Consider the following 21,718-nt stretch of genomic DNA (forward strand, 5'->3'; position numbering starts at 1 on the left):
ACACCCCCCATACATTACACCCCCATACACCCAGATACATTAACCCCCCCATACACCCAGATACATTAACCCCCCCCCATACACCCAGATACATTACACCCCCCAATACACCCAGATACATTACATCCCCCAATACACACAGATACATTACACCCCCCAATACACCCAGATACATTACACCCCCCAATACACCCAGATACATTACACCCCCCCCATACACCCAGATACATTACACCCCCCAATACATACATACACAACACAAAGTGGCACATAATTGTAAAGTGGAAGGAAAATGATAAATGGTTTTAAAAAAAATTGTATTCAGCCCCCCTAAATCTATACTTATCCCAGCGCCCCCATCATTGGATGGACCTTTTTACTTTCCTGAAGTTGGGATGTATTATGGAATTCCATTCCTTGATGTTAAATCGGTGTTTCAGCCCTAAAAAAAAAAATGTTAAAGTCAGCAGCTGAAACAAAAGTAGCTGCTGACTTTTAATAAGGAGACTTACCTTTCCAGGGCGCCCGCGATGTCGGCCGCCGAGGCTGACATGTCCATCGGCTCTCGGGTCCCAGCGCTGCCATCCTCACTAAGGGAAACAGGCAGTGGAGCCTTGCGGCTTCACTGCCCGTTTCCTACTGCGCATGCGCGAGTCACGCTGTGCTCTGTGAATGGGACGCGCTGTGTGAAGCCGCGTACACACGGGCGGACTGTATGGCCTACTTAGTCCGTCATACAATCCGACGGACAGTTCGTCCTACTTTCGAATGAACGGACTTGACCACACACGGATGCACAAACAGTCCGTCGAAAGCTTGCGCGATGACGTGTACAGCACGTACGACGGGACTAAAAATAGGAAGTCCAATACACAGCAATGCAACCTTTCGCCGTGTAAATCCTTTCTGAGCATGCGCCATTCTTAGTCCGTCGAACTAGCCTACTGACGAGCGGATTGTCCGCTGAAACCAAAGTATGATGGACAGTATTTCGAAAAATCCGAAATACTTAGTACGCCAGACTGCACGCTGAAAAAGTCCGCTAAAGCCCACACACGAGCGGACTGTCCGCTGAAATGTGTTTCGACGGACTAAGTAGGCCATACAGTCCGCCCGTGTGTACGCGGCCTTAGGGAACACACAGTTCCCAGAACACAGCGCGCCCCATTACCCAGAAGACAACGCGGAGGAGGGGAGAATACGAAGATCACGAGGAGCAGGAAGAAGGCAGATTAGGAAGACTGCCCAGCAACAGGGATTTCTGACAAGGTAAAAAAAATTTTTTTTTTCAAATGTTTTTTTTTTTCGTTTTTTTTAAGAATATTAATGCTTTTTTTATTTTATTATTTTTTTTTTTTTTTAGGGTGGCCCTCCACTTTAATGCTCGGATTTTTTTGTTGGTTGTGAATTACTGGGACTTCTGAGGTGCTACATAGTTGTATTTAACATAAACATTATATCTTATTAAAAAAAGAATGATTTTAATAAGATATATTGTGTATGTTGAATACATCTACCGGTATGTAGGCCCAGTATTTCCTAACCTGTTCCAGAATGTCACTTTTCTTTCAGTAAACCTTCCCTGCAAGCCTGCCCCAGGGAGAGCTGTACTGGGCAGGAAACAGTGCTCTGGGGGTGCACTGTGATGATCTCTTCCTGCTCCGCCCAGGGGCGGAACTAGGGGGGCAACAGGGCAATTGCTCCCCCCAAGAAAATATTGCTGACTCTGAGGCTGAGCACGTTTCAGAGCCACAGTTGGGACAACTCACAGCCTTTCTCAGCATTAGGAATTACTGCTCACACCCTGGGGACTGCACTCTCCGCCCCCTGTACCTTCCCCAGCAGTTTTCCAGCCTCTCTCCTGCAGGCTGCTGCTTGAGTGGGAGGGAAGGGGATGTGCCTGACCCCCCAGACCACGCTCGCCTGGAAGAGGGAGGTGTGAGAAGCTGAGCAGAGGGAGCCGAGTGACTGTGAACTTCCTGGAGGTGAGCTCAGCTAGCAGTACATAGTGAATTCCTTTACAGACACCTCTATGCTGAATCTGCTGACTTACTGCAGCTTAGAATAGAGGAGCTGTTAGCTGACAAATGACATTGCATCTTTTCATGTGGAACAGTGAGGGATTGTGCTCATTAAAGCATTGTGACTGCCCCCTGCTGTGTGCCCTCATGATCCCCCCAGTGTATGTGCCCTCCTGACCTCCCTGATGTATGCCCTCCTGACCTCCCTTGTAAGTGCCCTCCTGACTCTGTACTGTGCTCTCCTAACCTAGCCGGTGTATGCCCCCCAGACCCTGTACTATGCTCTCTTGGCATCCCTGGTGTGTGCCCTCCTGACCCTGTACTGTGCTCTCCTGACCTCCCCATTGTGAGCCCTCCTGACCCTGTACTGTGCTCTCCTCCTGACCTCCCCATTGTGTGCCCTCCTGACCCTGTACTGTGCCCTCCTGACCTCCTTGGTGTATGCCCTCCATACCCTGTACTATGCTCTTTTGGCCTCCCTGGTGTATGCCCTCCTGACCCTGTACTGTGCTCTCATGGCCTCCCCATTGTGTGCCCTCCTAACTCCGCACTGTGCCCTCCTGACTTCCCTGGTGTGTGCCCTCTTGACCCCATACTGTGCTCTCCTGATCTCCCCAGTGTGTGCTCTCCTGACTTCCCTGGTGTGTGCCCTCCTGACCACGCACTGTGCCCTCCTGATCCCATACTGTGCTGTTCTGACCTCCTGACGGTGTGTGCTCTCCTGACCTCCCTGGTGTATGCTCTCCTGACCCCCCCCCCAGAATTATGTAAGCAACACCTTATTTTCTGGCAGTGCCCCTCCTGAGACTAGACTCTGGATCCGCCCCTGGCTCCACCCACCTTGCACTATGATGATCTATTCCTGCTCCGCCCACCTGTACTGGGCAGGAAGCAGTGCACTGTGATGCTCTCTTCCTGCTCCGCCCAACTTGCACTATGATGATCTCTTCCTGCTCCGCCCACCTGTACTGGGCAGGAAGCAGTGCACTGTGATGATTTCTTCCTGCTCTGCCTACCTTGCACTGTGATGATCTCTTCCTGCTCCGCCCACCTGTACTGGGCAGGAAGCAGTGCACTGTGATGATCTCTTCTTGCCCCGCCCACCTTGTACTGTGATGATCTCTTCCTGCTCCGCCCACCTGTACTGGGGCAGAAATCAGTGCACTGTGATGATCTCTTCCTGCTCCGCCCACCTTGCACTGTGATGATCTCTTCCTGCTCTGCCCACCTGTACTGGGCAGGAAGCAGTGCACTGTGAGGATCTCTTCCTGCTCCGCCCACCTTACACTGTGATGATCTCTTCCTGCTCCGCCCACCTGTTCTGGACAGGAAGCAGTGCACTGTGATGATCACTTCCTGCTCCGCCCACCTTGCACTGTGATGATCTCTTCCTGCTCCGCCCACCTGTCCAGGGAGCTGTGAAAGCCCCGACTCCACCAGTAAAATGATTACCAAGAAGAGAGACTGTTCTCCCATTGTATGCTGTTTTTTGTGGCAACAGGAAGCATAGGATGTTGGGCTCTGGTAACTACTAACTCCTGTGAGGACTGCAGCCACCAGCTGAAGAGTAAGCAGGCGGGAATTATCCAATGCTGCCTCTGTAGTCCTGGATACAGCATCCCTGATAGCAGGTGGCGGAGTGATATACGGCTGTCGGGGATGCTGTAGCCAGGACTACAGAGACAGTGTCGGAAAATGGGGCTGCCTGCTTGCTCACTCCGCTGCCTATTAGTTAGCAGGGGTGCCGAACTGGAATTGTCACACATTGTAACGGTGAAAAAACCCTGGGGTATGCCCGGGCATTAAGGTGTGCCCAGGCACACCCTGCCACACGCCTATGTACATAACCATGCTGGAAATACATCAGCCTTCCTCATGGTGAGGGCTCTCAGCTGCTGTGACACTTTCCCAGCATGCAAGGGAAGATAAATCTGTTATATCGGGCAAAGGGTAACATGGCATAGAAATGTGGCATTCTTAAAAAGCATTTGACTGTTTGGACTGGGCCAGATGATAATTTTTTACTTTTCTAGCTAGGCAGTAGCTGCATGGAGTTTGTAACTCTTCACCTTCCAGACACACCCTGCCAGACACACAGGATCCTCAGGAATACATACAGCTGTAAGAATGCTGCCCTAACAAGTCTGAGTTTTTTTGGCTGCAGAGTAAGGATAAGCTACGGCGTGTTCGCACTCTCCATGTGCTGAGCCCGCTAGGTAGTCGGCACGGCGCTGCGCTAATCACAGGCAGCGAGACATTTTCCCGATGTGCGGCTGCAGAGATCGAGAAATGTCTCACTGCCTGTGATTAGCGCAGCGCCGACATCCTGGTGGGCTCTGCACATGGAGTGTGCAAACACGCCTGAGCTCATCCCTACTGCAGAGCTCATCTGTAAGATCCGGTTCACACAGGGACGGCTTGTCAGGTGACTTAGCCACCTGACAAGTCACGTCCCGTTCTGTACTATGGAACCGTTCTAATAGGAGCGACTCAAGTCGCTTCGACTTAGAAAAAGGTTCCTGTACTGCTTTTGGGGCGACTTGCATTGATTTCTATACAGAAGTCATTTTGCAAGTCGCTGCTAAAGTCGTGTGCAGGTCGCCTGAGGCAGTCGCTCTGCAAGTCGCGCTGCCTCGGTGTGAACCGACTCTAACGATAAAAGACAGAAAGCAGCACCAGCCAATCATGTTTCGGTATTTTATTACTGAAAAAGAAGTAGATGCATGGAACGGACCTCCAGAAAGGGAAGTCGTGGGGTGATTCTCCCTGGAGCCCCCTATTTCTGTTTGAATTTTGGGTGGGTGTGGCTACCTTCTCCTGCAAAGCCATATCATCTATGTATGGGAAGACTACAACAGTGGTTCTCAAACCTCTGCTCAAGTACCCCCAACAGGACATGTTATGGGAATTAGATAAAACAGCTGTCCAAAATACCAAGCCATTGACTCTGATTTTAAAGCACCTGTGCAAGATAAAGGAAAACCTGCAAACATGGCCTGTTGGAGGTACTTAAAGGGGTTGTAAAGCTTTGTGGTTTTTCACCTCGATGCATTCTATGCATCGAGGGGAAAAACCTCTTGCAGTGCAGCAGCCCCCCCAGTGCCCCCATTTTACTTACCTGCACGCTCTTTTTCTCATGCTGCGGACATGCACACCAGCTCTAGCCAGTGTCTCGTGTCTTGATTGGCTAGATTGGTAGCAGCACAGCCATTGGCTCCCGATGCTGTCAGTCAAATCCAATGACACGGGCATCGGGGGCGATTCTGACATTGATGTCTGTGGACGCAAATGCTGGATTCGGGAGCGTGCCTGCAAGGTAACCCCCTTTAGGGAAGCACAGGGGCAGACTGACCATTTGGACACTTGGCACTGCCCGGGGGCCCCATCAGGGTTTCCAGCCTCGGTAAAACCAGGGACAGTATGTAAAAATATGTGTTTTTTTTTTTTTTACATTTGTCTCTGAAATGCCCCTTACTGACATCCTTTTGGTCTAAAAATCCTAAGATTATAGCTGCCCCACCTCTCCAGTACCTTCTCAGCCAATAGAAACATGTCTGTGTATACACGTATGTGTATACTGTGTGGCCCCATAATCTCTGATTGCCCGGGGGGGCTCCATAATCTCCTTTGCCCGGGGGCCCCATGAGTTGTCAGTCTGCCCCTGTGGAAGAACTTCCCCTAGGGGGTTATCTAATGTGGGGAGGAGCAGCAAGAGCCACCAGGGGGGACCCCAGAAGAGGAGGTTCGGGGCCACTCTGTGCAAAACGAGCTGCACAGTGGAGGCAAGTATGACATGTTTGTTATTTTAAATAAAAATAAAATAAAAAAAACGAACCCTACAGGGTTGAGAACCACTGGACTACAAGTCCCATTCACCACCAATGCAGAGGGCCTTAGATCATGCTCGGTACGACTACGATGATGCCTTGTAGTCCATTTTCTTTTTCCACCAGCCCCATGCCACAAACTTCTACTGAAGCGGGGCTTGGCTGTAAACGTGGCATGCACTAATCATGGTTGCAATGCTCTGCAGGCTTCAGAGCAAAAAATGCAATAAACCCAAATTTGTTTTTATTTTATTAGGTGCATTAATTTGATTTTTTTGCAAAAAGGTGGACTATGCCTTTAAACATACTTGGGCTCAACAAAGGCCTATAGTCACTAAACTGTTAAAAACTAAAACGCAGACTCCATGCACAGTCATCGGTCTCCTGTGTTTCCAGTCTAAACATGAGTCAATTGAGGACATCCTCTGACACCACCTTTCTCTGTACTCCGCCATTGCATGGCTGCTGCTTTCGTCACATTATATGCAGATCATACCAAGTGCAGACGGCGGGGGGAGAACAAAGCAGGGATCCTGAGTCTGCATTCATTACACACAATGTATACAGTCTAGTCTCTTCTCTTTTCAGAGGGATACAATTCTTTGTTGTTACATTGTATCACTCACTCTTTATTTTTAGCAGTGTGTGTTTCCTGTATTCTATTCTCCATGGAGAGGTGGATGAGTCCATCTCTGGGTTCCTGCATCTCACACTGGGCTGTATGTATGTATGTGTGTATATATATATATGCTGTGCATTCATGTGTAGGCAGGGAAGGGGTGAAGTATGATGAGTCGGTGGTGCTGACCGATAATTATTAATAATAATAATTGTACATTAATGGATTCTGCGATAAGCGATAACGGTGTTTGGAGAAGGCAGTGCCAGGTCTCTCATTAACTCTGTGCCAGCCTGCTCCAAAGTTCACCAAACTTCCATAGGTGGGGGAAAGGCAGAGGTGTGCCAGCATCAAGACTTAATACGTTTTCATTGTACCGTAGGCTGAGACGGCGAGTGAACTCTGAATACCAACTTCGTGGGGTGAGTTTACAGTAATTTGTCCAGTTCTATGTTCTGATTTGTATAAGTGAGTGGAGAACCTGTACTAGATGGAGTGGGAGAAGATTCAATAGCTTTTCCTTTGAAGTGTTGTCACCAGGACAGGAAGAGAGAGGAGATCTCTCTAAGGCTGGATTCACACCTATTGCATTTTTAGTGCTTTTTGCATTTTGCAGATTTGCACTACAGTCCATTTAACATGGTTTCCTATGGAACACGTTTTGTAAAGCAAATCTGAAAAATGCAAAAAGCACTAAAAATGCCATAGGTGTGAATCCAGCCTAATGGAGCCCTAGATAGCAGTAAAGAAATGATTGAGGTTCCAATCTGCTCTGAGTTCCCAGGTCTTTACCCCTGCTGTGCCCATTATGAGGGGTTCCCATCATCGCTGTGCTGAGTTCCTGGGTCTGTACACCTGCTGTGCCCATTATGAGGGGTTCCCACCATCCCTGTGCTGAGTTCCCGGGTCTGTACACCTGCTGTGCCCATTATGAGGGGTTCCCACCATCCTTGTGCTGAGTTCCCGGGTCTGTACACCTGCTGTGCCCATTATGAAGGGGTTCCCACCCCCCCTGTGCTGAGTTCCCAGGTCTGTACACCTGCTGTGCCCATTATGAAGGGGTTCTCACCATCCCTGTGCTGAGTTCCCAGGTCTGTACACCTGCTGTGCCTATAATGAGGGGCTGGTTTTTTGGTTCTCCAGACCTGCTATGCCCATTATGAGTGGTTCCCACCATCCCTGTGCTGAGTTCCCAGGTCTGTACACCTGCTGTGCCCATTATAAGAGGTTCCCACCATCCCTGTGCTGAGTTTCTGGGTCTTCAGACCTGCTATGCCCATTATGAGGGGTTCCCACCATCCCTGTGGTGATTTCCTGGGTCTGAACACCTGCTGTGCCCATTATGAGGTGTTCCCACCATCCATGTGCTGGGTTTTTGGGTCTCCAGACCTGCTATGCACATACTTAGGGGTTTCCACCATCCCTGTGCTGAGTTCCCAGGTCTGTACACCTGCTGTGCCCATTATGATGGGTTCCCACCATCCCTGTGCTGAGTTCCCAGGTCTGTACACCTGCTGTGCCCATTATGATGGGTTCTTACCGTCCAAGTGGGATTTCTTCCTTTCTTTTCTTTTTTTAAAAAAAATATATTATGGACAATGTAACATGAAGAGCTGAAACACACAAACATGGGCAGGAACCCCTTAAACTCCCCAGTGGACAGGAAAAGAACAGGGTTATGTTCAAGAGATCATTCTTGGTGTATTAAAGACATTCATTATGGTGACTTAGCTGGTCAGCTGGTTCTCTCCACACTGCTCAAAAATTGGGGGGGCGCAAAGAAAACTGAAAAATACTGAAACAAAAACCTCAAATGCAGCCTCTGTGCCCCATGAAATGTAGCCTCTGTGCCCCATAAATTGCAGCCACTGTGCCCATCATATACAGCAACTGTGAACCCCCACCTGCCTGCTCACTGTCTGACCGGCACTTACCCCATCTTGGTGACGGGTCAGGCAGCGGGTGACGGCAGCAATCTGTGGGATGAGTAGCGCGGATCAGGCGATGGCTCCTATGCCCTGTGTCTCTTTTTTGCTTCTGCTAGCTGGCCAATGGGATCAGCTGTGCCTTCAGCCAATCAGGTGACTGGCATTAGACCCGTGCCTCCTGATTGGCAGAGAGGCGGTTCAGTGTTAGAAATGCAAATATTAATTTTTTTTTTCCTAACACGTCTGGGTGGACTGCGAGCGCAATGCTCTGCGCTTCAATTCCATCTTTTTTGAAGCCTATTAGAGCCTTTGGATTTAATCAGGTACTTCAATAAAACCACCCCCGCTGGATTTCAGGGGCCTGGTGTCCGAAAAGGGGCCAAACGCCTAAAAAAGGAATGGCAGCGGCTGCCATGGATAGATTCAGACAATGCAATGCCTGAATCTATCCGTTTGTCATATAAGGGATGGCATGACAGAGGCCTGTGCGCCCCTAATGGATGGCTTCCCCTGGTTCTGTAGGGATCTGTCCTACTACTACGGCACACCAATCCCGCACCACCATCTTCTATGATGTCATCAGGAGGCTGGGTGCCTTTTCTGTGTTCTTGCAGCAAACTCCCTGATGATGCACTGTGGTGTGTCATCGGGGGACCACGTGCAAACGGAAGAGACAATCAGCCCCCTGATGATGCGGCATATGTGCAGTAGGGATGAGCTTGGGCGTGTTCGCACACTCCACGTGCAGAGCCCGCCAGGAAGTCGGCATGGCGCTGTGCTAATCACAGGCAGTGAGACATTTCCTGATCTCTACATCCGCACATCGGGGGTGGGGATGGTGAAGATCCACTTTAACCTCTTAAAGACGACCTGCCATACATAAACTGCAGCAAGGCGGCTCTGTTGCACAAAAATCACATACCTGTTATGTGATTTTGTTCAATAGCCACTAGGGGGCGCGTGCTGCCAATGGTGCGCTGATTGGCCACAGGGGGAGCCAATCAGCGAACCTAGTGGACACGATGTCCGCCGGCCACCCATGATCGCTCCCTACAGAGACAGAACGGTGGTCTGCTGATTTAAACAAGCAATTCACCATGCTGTGGACACTCTGATGTAGTGTTCCTGCTAATCAGTGTCCATGCAGTGAGCCCACCCCCCCCCCCCCTCCACAGTAAGAAAGCACAATTAGGGAATACACTTAACCTTTTGATCGCCCCCGATGTTAACCCCTCCCCTGCCAGTGTCATTATTACAAAGACGGTGCATATTTTTAGCACTGATCACTGTATTGGTGTCACTGGTTCCCAAAAAAGTGTCTCAGCTAGGTGTCTGATCTGCCTGCCGCAATGTCGCAGTCCTGATAGAAATCGCTGATCACCGCCATTACTAGTAAAAAAAAAAAAATGTAAATAAATAAAAATGCCATAAATCTATCCTCTATTTTGTAGACGCTATAACTTTTGCACAAACTAATCAATATACGCTTATTGGGATTTATTTTTAAACCAAAAATGTGTAGCAGAATACATATTTGCCTAAATTGATGAAGAAATTAGATTTTCTTTACATTTTTTTTTATTGATTATGTCTTATAGCAGAAAGTGAAAATTTATTTTTTTTTTTTTCAAAATTGTCGTCCTTTTTTTGTTTTATAGAGCAAAAAAAATAAACAGAGGTGATCAAATACCACCAAAAGAAAGCTCTATTTGTGGGGGAAAAAAGTACATCAATTTTATGTGGGTACAATGTCGCATGACCGCACAATTGTCAATTATAGCAAGGCAGTGTATCACGAAAAATGGCCTGGTCATTAAAGTGGAGGGCCACCCTGAAAAAAAAAATACATTAAAAACTAGAAAAAAATCTGAAAAAAAAAAATGAAAAAATATTTTTTTTTAACTTACCAGAAATGCCTGTTGCTAGGCACATCATCCTAATCTGCCTCTTCCTCCTCCGCCGAGATCTTCTTTCTCCTCTCTTCTGGGTAATGGGTCGTGCTGTGTAATATTGGAAAGAACACACTGCTAGCAAGAGCGGGGAGGGTGCTGCTCACCCCTATAAATCGAAAAAATAAAACAAATTCCACCACCCACGGGGTTTTTAGGCAGCAATAAACAATGAACATAGCATGTCGGGAATGATATAAAAAATATATTTTATTGTATGGTAAAAATATGAGCTTCACCTGGGTATTTAAAACAGAAAATAGAGCCAGGCTCTTATGTACAAAAAATACAATGATATCAATGGGCATACACTAAACAGACTTAACTATAAATATACTGTATAAGGTTAGTAACAGCAAAAAATTGTTCTAACGCGTTTCAACCACTAGGGTCTTCTTCAGAGATAGTCTGTTGGTAAAGAGACAAAATAAAGCTTAATAAATCTATCAAGAAATATTTTTATTAAAAATATTCTAAGTTTATTAATATAGTTTACCCAATGGTGTATTTCCGAAAGGTTCACGTAAATTATAATGCTTAATGGTGGAGTTTACCCAGGTTCATGCTTCAATGTCCCTCACATATTAGAGATGGTACGTGGTCCATACGTCTCGCCACAGAATGAAGCAGAGGGGCTGGGGTCGGAGGCCCAGAGACGCGGCTCACGAGCGGTCACACGAAAGCCCTACGCCCCATAAAGATTATAGGAAGTAGGTGCAAATGTAGGCAGCCCGCCCGTGTGGTAAGCCACGCCTGTGATAAAAATCCCAACATAAACAAAATTAGACACATATGTTTCATATGTGAGCACACATGTGTGGTATGAAAATATCATACACATGATTTATATGTATATAAAGGGAATATCCCCAGATATCTTCATCTACATCAGAAAAAAAAAAAAAAAAAAGAGGGGAAAAAAAAAACTCAAAACCCCCACACAGCAAAAAATAAAAAAAGGAAAAAAGCCAAAACAAACAAACCACAACTCAAGTAGGAAAGAAAAAAGGCGTGAAATGAGATGTAAATTAGAATAGTGTATATGATAACATCCAAATAGTGGATGACTGAAGTGAATGGGTGAGTGAATGGCGTGCATAGAAGGTAAGATATAAAGGAAAAAAAAAAAAAAAAAGTGTGTAAGTGTGTATGTGGACGAAGGAATTTGAAAGGTGACGGCTACAATAAGGGGGTAATGGTAAGATAAGTGCATTGATATACTAATGACGAGTAAAAATGAAAATACATAAAGTGCTAATGAGGGACTCGTGAGAAAGTGACATAGGGGATGAAAAAAGAAGGGAAGGGTAAAGAAAATAAAAATAAAACAACTAACAACAACTAACGAACTGTGTGTCCCAGAACACAGCGCGCCCCATTCACAAAGCGTTGCACGACTCGCGCATGCGCAGTAGGAAACGGGCAGTGAAGTTGCAAGGCTCCACTGCCTGTTTCCCTTAGCCAAAATGGCGGCGCCGGGACCGAGGGACGGGTCAGCCTCGGGTAGCCGACATCGCGGGCGCCCTGGACAGGTAAGTGTGCTTATTAAAAGTCAGCAGCTACAGTGTTTGCAGCTGCTGACTTTTACATTTTTATTTTTTTTTAAACTGACCCTGCTCTTTAAGGGGGTGAAACCTTCCGGGGCTGAAGTGGTTAAAAGCCTGATTGAAAAAAAAAAAAAAGTGCAGATCCATCAGTTTCATAGTTTCATAGTTAGTAAGGTTGAATAAAGACACCAGTCCATCCAGTTCAACCTGAGTGAGTGTCTACAATTGTCCCTTTTCCCTGTACAATTCTACACCCACATTGGTCCCTATCCTCAAGGAGCCCACAGTCCAAGGTCCCCATTCACATACTAGGGCCAATTTTGGACAGAAGCCAGAAGCCAATTAACCTACCTGCATGTCTTTGGTCAGTTCTCATAGTAATGCCTCGTACACACAATCGGACATTCCGACAACAAAATCCTGGATTTTTTTCCGAAGGATGTTGGCTCAAACTTGTCTTGCATACACCCGGTCACACAAATAATGTCGGAAATTCCGAACGTCAAGAACGCGGTGACGTACAACACGTACGACGAGCCGAAAAATTTAAGTTCAATAGTCAGTGCGGCTCTTCTGCTTGATTCCGAGCATGCGTGGCACTTTGTGCGGCGGAATTGTGTACAAACGATCGGAATTTCCATGAACGGATTTTGTTGTTGGAAAATTTGTGTGACGGAAATTTCCGATGGAAAATGTCTGATGGAGCCTAGACATGGTCGGAATTTCCGTCAACAAGCTCCCATCGAACATTTTCCGTTGGAAAATCCGACCGTGTGTACAGGGCATAAGGCTGTTATAGATCTGGCCGATTTAGTCTGGAAGGTGATGAGAAATATACATAAGCCTAATGCCGGCCATACACGGTTCGAATTTCGAAAGAATTTTCTTTTGAAAATCGTATCTAAGAATTTTCGTATGAATTTCGCAACATTAGTGGGCTGCAGCAACAGCCGATTTTCCTGCAGAAATAAAATTTGAGGAATCGGACATGTTGGAAATTTTTTGAAAAACGAACGATTTTCTAATCAATGATAGGAGAATCATGCGAGAAATGTAATAAGAAAAGAAAATTTACGGAGAGAAAAGAAAATTTACGGAGAGAAAAGAAGATTCCCGGCCAAGAACAACATGAGGTGAAATTGAAGGCTTGGTCGGCCGAATTTTCGAAAATCAATGCTGGCATCATCAGATCACAAAAAAAACGAATTTTCTGATTTTGAAAAGAAAATTTGTTCGAAATTCGACCATGTATGGCCTGCATTAGTCACATGGCAAGATAATTAATAGATCTACATATACAGGCAGCTAAAGTCACATGCAAATCTTACATTTTTTCTGTTAAAGTCAAGCTTGGCTGTGGCCCCTCCCAGGCTTTCCTATACTAATGTAAAGAACAGCCTCACTAACCAATAGGGAGGCTCTGGAGCCTTGAGGGGTGGAGCCAGAAAAATATTTGCTTTGAACTTCAGCTTTCTACAACTCGCAGTCTATCAATCGCTTTTCTACATAGGAACTTCTGCTTATGCATTTTTTTTTCCATTATGCTCAGTCTGAATTATTGAAGTTTGGTACAGGTCCACTTTAAAGACAGACAATTTCATATAGGTTAAAGTGAATGTTTATCTACAAAGAGCCCCGCACCCCCAGACGGTGGTATGTATTTTTTTTTAAATATTTTTAATTGTTTTATCATTATAGGTGATAATCTGCGTCCAAAATGGCGACACAGCTGTTTGAAGGAAAGGAGCATGCATCCTATTATCAGAAATTCAGATTTGAACCATCACAAGAAATAATAGACCTCATCTTCAGTTATGTGGGTGAAAAGGTGAGTGACGGCTTCCGTCTGGGATAAGGATGAGCTCAGGCGTGTTCGCATGGAACACGAGCAGAGCCCGCCAGGAAGTCGGTGCTGCGCTAATCACAGGCAGTGAGACATTGCCCCGATGCACGGCTGCAGAGATTGGGAAATGTCTCACTGCCTGTGATTAGCGCAGCACTGCGCCGAGTTCCGGGCGGGCTCTGCACGTGTTCCATGCGAACACGCCTGAGCTCATCCCTAGTCTGGTATATGCCCAGCTAAAAACAATAGGCCACTTGTAACAGAATTGCTTTGCTTAGATTAGCAAAGCCCCTCAAATTTTATGTTTTTAAAGGGGTTGTCCAGCCAACACTTTTTTTTTTTTTTTTTTTTTTTTCTTTTAGGCTGGATTCACACCTATGGCATTTTTTGTGCTTTATGCATTTTGCAGATTTGCACTGCAGAACCTGTTCCATAGGAAACCATGCTAAATTGACTGTGGACATGGAGGGGGGGATCTATTTAACCACTTAAGGACAGGAAGTATTTGCCCCTTTAATGACCAGGCCATTTTTTGCCATACAGCACTGCGTCGCTTTAACTGATAATTGCTCAGTCGTGCGACGTTGTACCAAAACAAAATTGACGTCCTTTTTTTCCCCCCCACAAATAGAGCTCTGCAGTTTTTATTTTTGGTGCTATAAAACAACAAAACGCGTTAATTTTGAAGAAATTATTATTATTTTTTTTACTTTTTGCTATAATATCCCCCAAAAATAAAAATGTCTTCATTAGTTTAGGCCGATGTGTATTCTACAAATTTTTGGTATAAAAATAAAAAATCACAATAAGCATATATTGATTGGTTTGCGCAAAAGTTATAGCGTCTAAAAAAATAGGGGATAGATTTATGGCATTTTTATTACTTCTGGTAGGGAAGGGGTTAACACTACGGGGTGATCAAGCGGTTAAATGTGTTCTGTGGGGGGGATGGGACTGACTGGAGGAGGAAAGAGATCGCTGTTCCTAATCTCAGAACTCCCCGGTCAGATCAGGGATCTGTCTGTGTACATTGACAGATCTCCATTCTGGATCTCTGTGGAGTGATCGCAGCCACCAGCCATGTGCTCCGGTGTCATGCGCAACCCCTATCACTCTTAAAGTGGCCAACCTACAGTGATTCGCCCAGGAGAGCCAACCTGCTGCAGTATAATGGCAGCTGGTCCTTAAAGCGGAGGTCCACCCTAAAATGGACCTCTGCTCATCGGAATCCCCCCCCCTCCGGCGCCACAATCGGCACCTTTCAGGGGGGAGGGGGGTGCAGTTACCTGGATAATCCAGGTAACTGCACCCACTTCTGGGCTAGCTCTCTGCGGAAAGGGGCGTACGTTATGCCCCTTTCCGCAAGCGCCCGCCCCCTTCAGCAAGTGCCCCGCTGCCTGCTGGGAAACACACAGCTCCCAGAGGCAGCGGGGACCGTCCGGATTGCGCCGCGCGGCTCGCGCATGCGCAGTAGGGAACCGGGAAATGAAGCCGAAAGGCTCCATTTCCTGATTCCCATACCCAAGATGGCGGCGGCAGGACCCGGCAGACGAGCGAGCGATCGGCTTCGGGTGCCGACATCGCGGGCGCGCTGGACAGGTAAGTGTCACTATTTAAAAGTCAGCAGCTGCAGTATTTGTAGCTGCTGGCTTTAAAAAAAAAAAAAAAAAAAAACCCGGAGTCCCGGTGGACTCCCGCTTTAAGCATTTAATAAACTTTCTTTCATTTGTTCATGGTGCATGAATTCCCTATGATTGTCAGCTCCATCTAGTGGCTAAAACGCAGTATAGTTTTCTGAAATGCCTCAATGAGAAAATATACCTCATTTTGGTCAGTAGATGGTGTGCACTAATGTGTTTGACATTCAGCCAGTGACAGTTTTATAAATACAGTAGACCCCTTAGTGAGCTACACACACCCCAAAAAATGTCATTAAAATATATGGGGGTTTTCCTACCTCACTGTTGGGCCTCCTCTTGCAGTTTCCCACAGTTCCTAGCTGTGAAAATTACTTTTGCTGTGTAAATACAGCAGATGTAGTAGCTTCTGCTGCCAAAAAATGGACCAAGGTGTAGAGAGATACAAAGAGATACAAAGTAACATTGTTTATAAACATTGATCAGACAGGAGATAGAAAGATGCAAAGTAACATTGTTTATAAACCTGGATCAGACAGGAGATAGAAAGATACAAAGTAACATTGTTTATAAACTTTGATCAGAGGAGATAGAAAGTAACATTGTGACTTTTATATCTGATCTGTTTCATTATCTTCAGATGAAATGGATGACTTTCTATTGATACCCTTTCAATGTTTTTTTTGTTTTGTTTTATTAAAGTTTGTTCCTATTTAACCCCTATTACCACAGATTACCCTAACCGTTCATAATACACTCCTTCTCCCTTTCCCCTTAAAAGAGAATTATGGTTTGGGCTTTTTTCCCCCCATTATACTTACTTAGGTGGATGCTGCATCTCTCCCCTGCCACCTCTACACTGAGAACCGAGCGATTGAACATCACCGATGGTTTGGTTCTCTCACCTCACCGAACAGAAGCCTGTCCCACCAGCTTCTATTCTGGACTAGAGACTTGGAGCTAGCTATGATAGTTTGATCCCTGTGCTGGGGGAATGCACTGAGCGTGCTCTCTGCACAGAAATCTTGGCCGTCCATGGACTCATATGTGCAGCCTAGGGGCTTTAAAGCCCACCCTCTTTGCAACCATATATATGCATGACATGGGCAGAAACTGATATATTTTGAAGATGTTTTTGTCCTTCTAGTTACCCAAACCATATGGATTTGCTGTGGACGTTGGCTGTGGAACGGGGCAGAGCACAAGAATTCTCTCTCCATACTTCAAGAAAGTTCTTGGAACTGACATCAGTGCGGCTCAGATAGAAGAGGCCAAGAAAGCATTGGGGTCACCCAATGTCACATACAGGTGGGGACATTCTAAAAGTTTTTCATTAGTTAGGTTCAGGGGAGGACCAGGAATATTTTTGCCTGGGTGAGAACACCATACCGTGTAGTTCCTTTCCTGGTATGAACAGATCTATTTGGGTTAAAGGAAGTTTACCATCTAAAGTGTGCCATGGTGCAGCAGTGATTTGTGGGTATTCCTAAAGGATATTGTTGGGCGATGTTGGGGGGGATTGGTGGGAATTCCTAAATGATGATGTTTGGGTGATTAGTGGTTATTCTTAAAGGATATTGTTGGATTTTAGGGTGATTGGTGGGTATTCCTAAAGGACATTGTTGGGGCCACCCAATGTCACATGCAGGTGGGGACATTCTAAATGTTTTACATTAGTTACCTTTTGGCCTGGGGGAAGAACACCCAACCAAGTAGTCCCTAACCTGGTATGAACAGACCTCTTTGGGGTAAAGAAAGCTTACCATGTAAAGTGTGCCATGGTGTTACAGTGATTGGTGGGTATTCCTAAAGGATATTGTTGGGGGATGTTGGGGTGATTGGTGGGTATTCCTAAAAGACATTGTTTAGGGATGTTGGGATGAATGGTGGGTATTACTAAATAACCATTGTTGGAGGATGTTGGGAGGATTGGGGGGGGGGGGGGAATCCTATAGGACATTTTTGGAGGAGGTTGGGGTAATTGGTGAGAAATTCCTAAAGAACATTGTTGGGGAGATTGGTGGGTATTCCTAAAGGATGTTGTTGGGGGATTTTGGGGTTATTGGTGGGTATTCCTAAAGCACATTGTTGGGGAGATTGGTGGGTATTCCTAAAGGACAGTGTTGAGGTGATTGGTGGGTGTTCCTAAAGGATATTTTTGGGTGATGTTGGGGGGATTCGTGGGTATTCCTAAGGACATTGTTGGGGGGGATTGGTGGGTGTTCCTAAAGGATATTTTTGGGTGGTGTTGGGGTGATTGGTGGGTATTCGTAAAGGATTTTGTTGGGGGGATTGGTGAGTATTCCTAAAGACATTGATGGGGATGTTGGGGTGATTGGTGCATATTGTTAATGGACATTGTCGGGGAACGTTGGGGTGACTGCTGAATATTTCTAATGGACATTATCAGGGGATGTTGGAGTGATTGGTGGGTATTCCTAAAGGATATTGTCAGGGGATGTTGAGGTGATTGGGTATTCCTAAAGGATATTGTTAGGGGATGTTGGGATGATTGGTGGGTATTTATAAAGGACATTGTTTTGAGACGTTGCAGTGAATTTCCCAGTGAATCCTTTAGAAATATACCAAACCCTTTGTGTCATCTGGGAAGGGATGAGGCAGACAAGTCAGACTCACAGAACCCAGGGTTGGGCTTTAAATTTAACCAGATGGTTTCACTACTTATATAATCGAATCTATAATTCCTGCAGTGCCTGTCCAGCTGAAGAGGTGCCGGTTGGTGACGCCTCTGTTGATCTACTAACAGCATGCGCTGCTGTCCATTGGTTTGACATTGAGAAGTTTCTAAAAGAGGTAAAAACAAACTGAGTCTTCACATTGCATTATTTTCTGATTGCTGCACCTTGTAAAATGTGTTCTACATTACATATGTCTGCATTCTGTACACTGTGCTGCATGTTAACATAAATTGGACCCCTAAACCTTGTGCTGCATGTTGCATACTGCAGACAGCTGTACAATGCATGCATTTTGATTTAACTCGCTTAGCCTAAACTGCTATATGTATGCTGTGCTGTATACTGCATACAGTGGATCACTGCAATCTGTTCACTGTGCTGTGCAATACATAAACCAAAATGAAAATCCAATAAAACAGGCTGCACACCCACAGCCTCTGCTACACTGCTGTTTAATCCATTGAAAGCACACATTGAAAACTCCTGCTGGAAGCCATGCTCTAATGTCTTTCACCAAATCACTGGACTTAACTCTAAAGTCCTGTCATGGGTGAAACTCTTCAGGGAAAGATTTCTATGATTGCAGGGCCCTCGGGTGGCAATCAAATCACCCTAAACATTTATATATATATATATATATATATATATATATATATATATATATATATATATATATATATATATATATATACACGTGTCTAAAAAGTCAAATTTTCTCCTCTATCTTTAAATGAAACACTTCAGGGACGAGGCTTCTGGCAGGAGAATTCAGTGTGTGAAGTCAGTGGATTACACAATAGTGGAGCAAGAAGGCTTTTTATGTGCAGCCAGTCTTATTGGAATTTAGAGAGGAATGGAATGCGAGTTGACTCCTGGGATTGAGCACCCGGCTGGTGTATAGGAGGTGAAGGAGGATATGTGATGTGAGTCAGGATCACTGAACATATAAATGAATGGCTGGACTGGATGGATAATTTATAGCACAGTGTACAATATTATACTTTATATACACTGGACTGCTACACTGTACACACTGTGCTATATATTACATACACTGAACTGCTACACTCTATGCTATATAATACTGTATATTCCCCAAATCACTGAACTCTATATGCTAGATTGTACACTTTTTAAAAAAATTTTTTTAAATAAATTCAGTATTTCACACTTTTTTTTAGTGAAGGGGCACACTTTTGCTGATATATTAATGTAGATGTCATTATTCCAGGTCGATCGGATCTTAAAGCCCCGAGGCTGCCTTGCTTTCTTCTCCTATCTCCCCCATATGGAAGTTCACTACAAGGACCGCTCAGAGCAGATGTCTGCGGTCTTTACAGAGGTAAGTACTGAATATCTTTGTGTTTTCAGTGTCCCTTGTCTTCAGGGCAGGACTTAGGGTGGTGGGGGCCCCTGGGCTTGAGTCACTTTTGAGCCCTACCTTCTATACATTACCTTATTTATCGGCGTATAACACACGCTGGCGTATAACACGCACCCCAAGTTTAGGAGGGAATTTTAAGGAAAAATTTCTTTAGGAGGGAAGTTTAAGGAAAAAAACTTACATTTAAATGCCCATCAATGCAGCCTCATCAGTGTCTATCTGCAGCCTTGCCCATCCATCTGCAGCCTTGTCCAGTGTCATTGCAGCCTTGTTATTGCAATCTTGAAGTTTAAAAATGGCTCTCGCGTCCTCTTGGCAGCTCTCGGGTCCTCTCAGCGGCTCTCAGGTCCTCTTGGCAGCTCTCGATGGCTCTCGGGTTTTCTCAACGGCTCTCGGGTCCTCTCGCCGTCCCGAGCGGAGCCGAGAGTAGCCGAGTGTACTCGGCTTGGCTCACAGTCACACCCGGTCCCTGTGTTATGTTCATCACAGGGCGGGGCTGAGCGTGACTGTGAGCGGAGCGGAGTACACTCAGCTATGTATCTCGGCGGGGCCCCCTATTGGGCGGGGCCCATGGGCTTGAGCCCAGTCAAGCCCAATGGTAAGTCCAGCCCTGCTTGTCTTACATACTGCCTTGTCTGAGATATCGCTGTTGTCTTTGTGAGCATGGGCGTAGCATAAGGGGTTGCAGGGGTCACAAGCGCAACCCCACCCCTAGCTCCAGGGGGCCCTTGCAGCCTCCGTGTCATATCATATCCTCCACAAAATTCAGCTCCGATCTGCCATAGGGCCCCACAGCCACGCTCCAGTACTGGGCTTCTACTTTGCCTTTCAAAGTCCACACCCCTCTGTTCTCATTGGCTGGGGAGAAGCTGTGAGCCAGTTCCTGAATGGAGAGGAGCACGAGGTGAGAACAGCCCAGGATGGGGAAGTGTCTGTGCTGGCAACATGGAATGGTAACCGAGCTCAGAGAGGCAAAAGGTGGAGAGTGCCGTCCTGAAGCCACGATGGGACCGATGTCACTGGTGAGGTATGACACTGCTCAGCGTCTCCTAGTCACCACCTGGGATTCTCTGTACACCCAACATGGGGATGTCTACTTACCCCACTTCCCTGACAACTGGGGAAAAGACACACACCTCCTGGGAGGTGACCTTCCCCCCAATACCTGTCAACACTGAAAATTGCTAAAACAAATCCCTTAACACCTCCTGGGGGGGGGGGGGGGCTTGAAGGGCTGCAGGCTCCAAATTTTGTGTGACATGGCTTTGCCCACTCTAAGTTGCCCCCCCAAAGCCCCCTGACCACCCCCTCCACCCTGCATGCTATGCCCGGCTGCTGAGCTCCTTTCCCATTACTCTATACTGTTCCTCATCTGCAGGGCTGGAATCACATTCCTTTACAACACAACCAGTCACCCATGATCTGCACAGGGTGTATCTGCCGACTGCAACTACACTGCCTATCCAACCGGAGAATTTCACAGGTCAGAAGGGAAACATAAAAGCCAGATACACCCTGAGAAGACTTATAGACTGTGTGGGGGGGGGGGGAGCTGTATACAGTGCTGGGATGAGAAAGGAGCTCTGCCAAGTGACCTACCAGGGGTCCCTGTCTTCTGATTCTCCAGTGGTGATCCCTGTCCCCTGATGTAAGGAGGAACTCTGGGGACTCAAAACTCTTGATCCACTTTGAGTATCTTGGTGTGCGGTGGATGTATCTGTACGCACGTTGGAAGATGTGAGGGGGCCCCAGGTCAACTTTTGCATCGGAGCCCACAAGTTTCAAGCTACGCCTCTGTTTGTGAGTGATAAGTAAGCCTGGCACGATATAAAGTCAGGTATAAGAGTTTGGAAGCAGTCGTCTGCACTCCCCTTTCGTCACTGTGCCGAGCACTCTGGGGTCTTCCAAACCTGGGACGCTCAATATGCAAATACTGACTGATTCCAAAGTCAAAACTTTGCCCCTCCCACTCCATGTACAATACTCTTGATTCTATTGGGCAAAACGTGGCAGTACATTGTACTGGGGGATTTGGTGGAAGCCTTCATATGAATTCCAAGCTCCTGGGGGTTTCGGGGTCCCTCAGCATGAATCTAAGATAGGTTGGTTCCTTCTGTGATTGGATTTTAAAACCTTTGGTCATCTTCAGTCATTCTGTACTTTAGAATATGTGCTTTAAATAATAAAAAAAAAATGATCTGATTAATATTGTATCACTAACTGAGAGTCCACTTGACTCTAGAATGGTCACTCAGCGCACAATA

At 46.2% G+C, this 21,718-nt stretch overlaps 1 protein-coding gene across 6 annotated transcripts in view; it reads left to right on the forward strand.

Moving 5' to 3' along the window:
- The first annotated feature begins 1,862 nt into the window (after positions 1–1,862).
- The window catches only part of LOC143923550 (uncharacterized), a 30,824-nt gene continuing 10,968 nt past the window's right edge, over positions 1,863–21,718 (forward strand). The window contains exons 1-6 of one of the 6 annotated variants that reach the window (XM_077447314.1): positions 1,905–1,985; positions 6,850–6,889; positions 13,590–13,719; positions 16,519–16,679; positions 18,083–18,185; positions 19,302–19,412. In XM_077447314.1, coding sequence (XP_077303440.1) covers positions 13,609–13,719; positions 16,519–16,679; positions 18,083–18,185; positions 19,302–19,412 — 486 coding nt within the window. In that variant the 5' untranslated portion in view covers positions 1,905–1,985; positions 6,850–6,889; positions 13,590–13,608. Of the gene's footprint in view, positions 1,986–6,546; positions 6,572–6,616; positions 6,890–13,589; positions 13,720–16,518; positions 16,680–18,082; positions 18,186–19,301; positions 19,413–21,718 lie in introns of those variants that run through there. The other 5 variants (XM_077447316.1, XM_077447317.1, XM_077447318.1 and 2 more) reach the window with 5 other exon arrangements.

Source organism: Lithobates pipiens, unplaced genomic scaffold, assembly GCF_037356315.1.
Source record: "Lithobates pipiens isolate NorthernLeopardFrog02 unplaced genomic scaffold, aLitPip1_a1.2 Scaffold_22, whole genome shotgun sequence".
NCBI classification, from domain to species: Eukaryota; Metazoa; Chordata; class Amphibia; order Anura; family Ranidae; genus Lithobates; species Lithobates pipiens.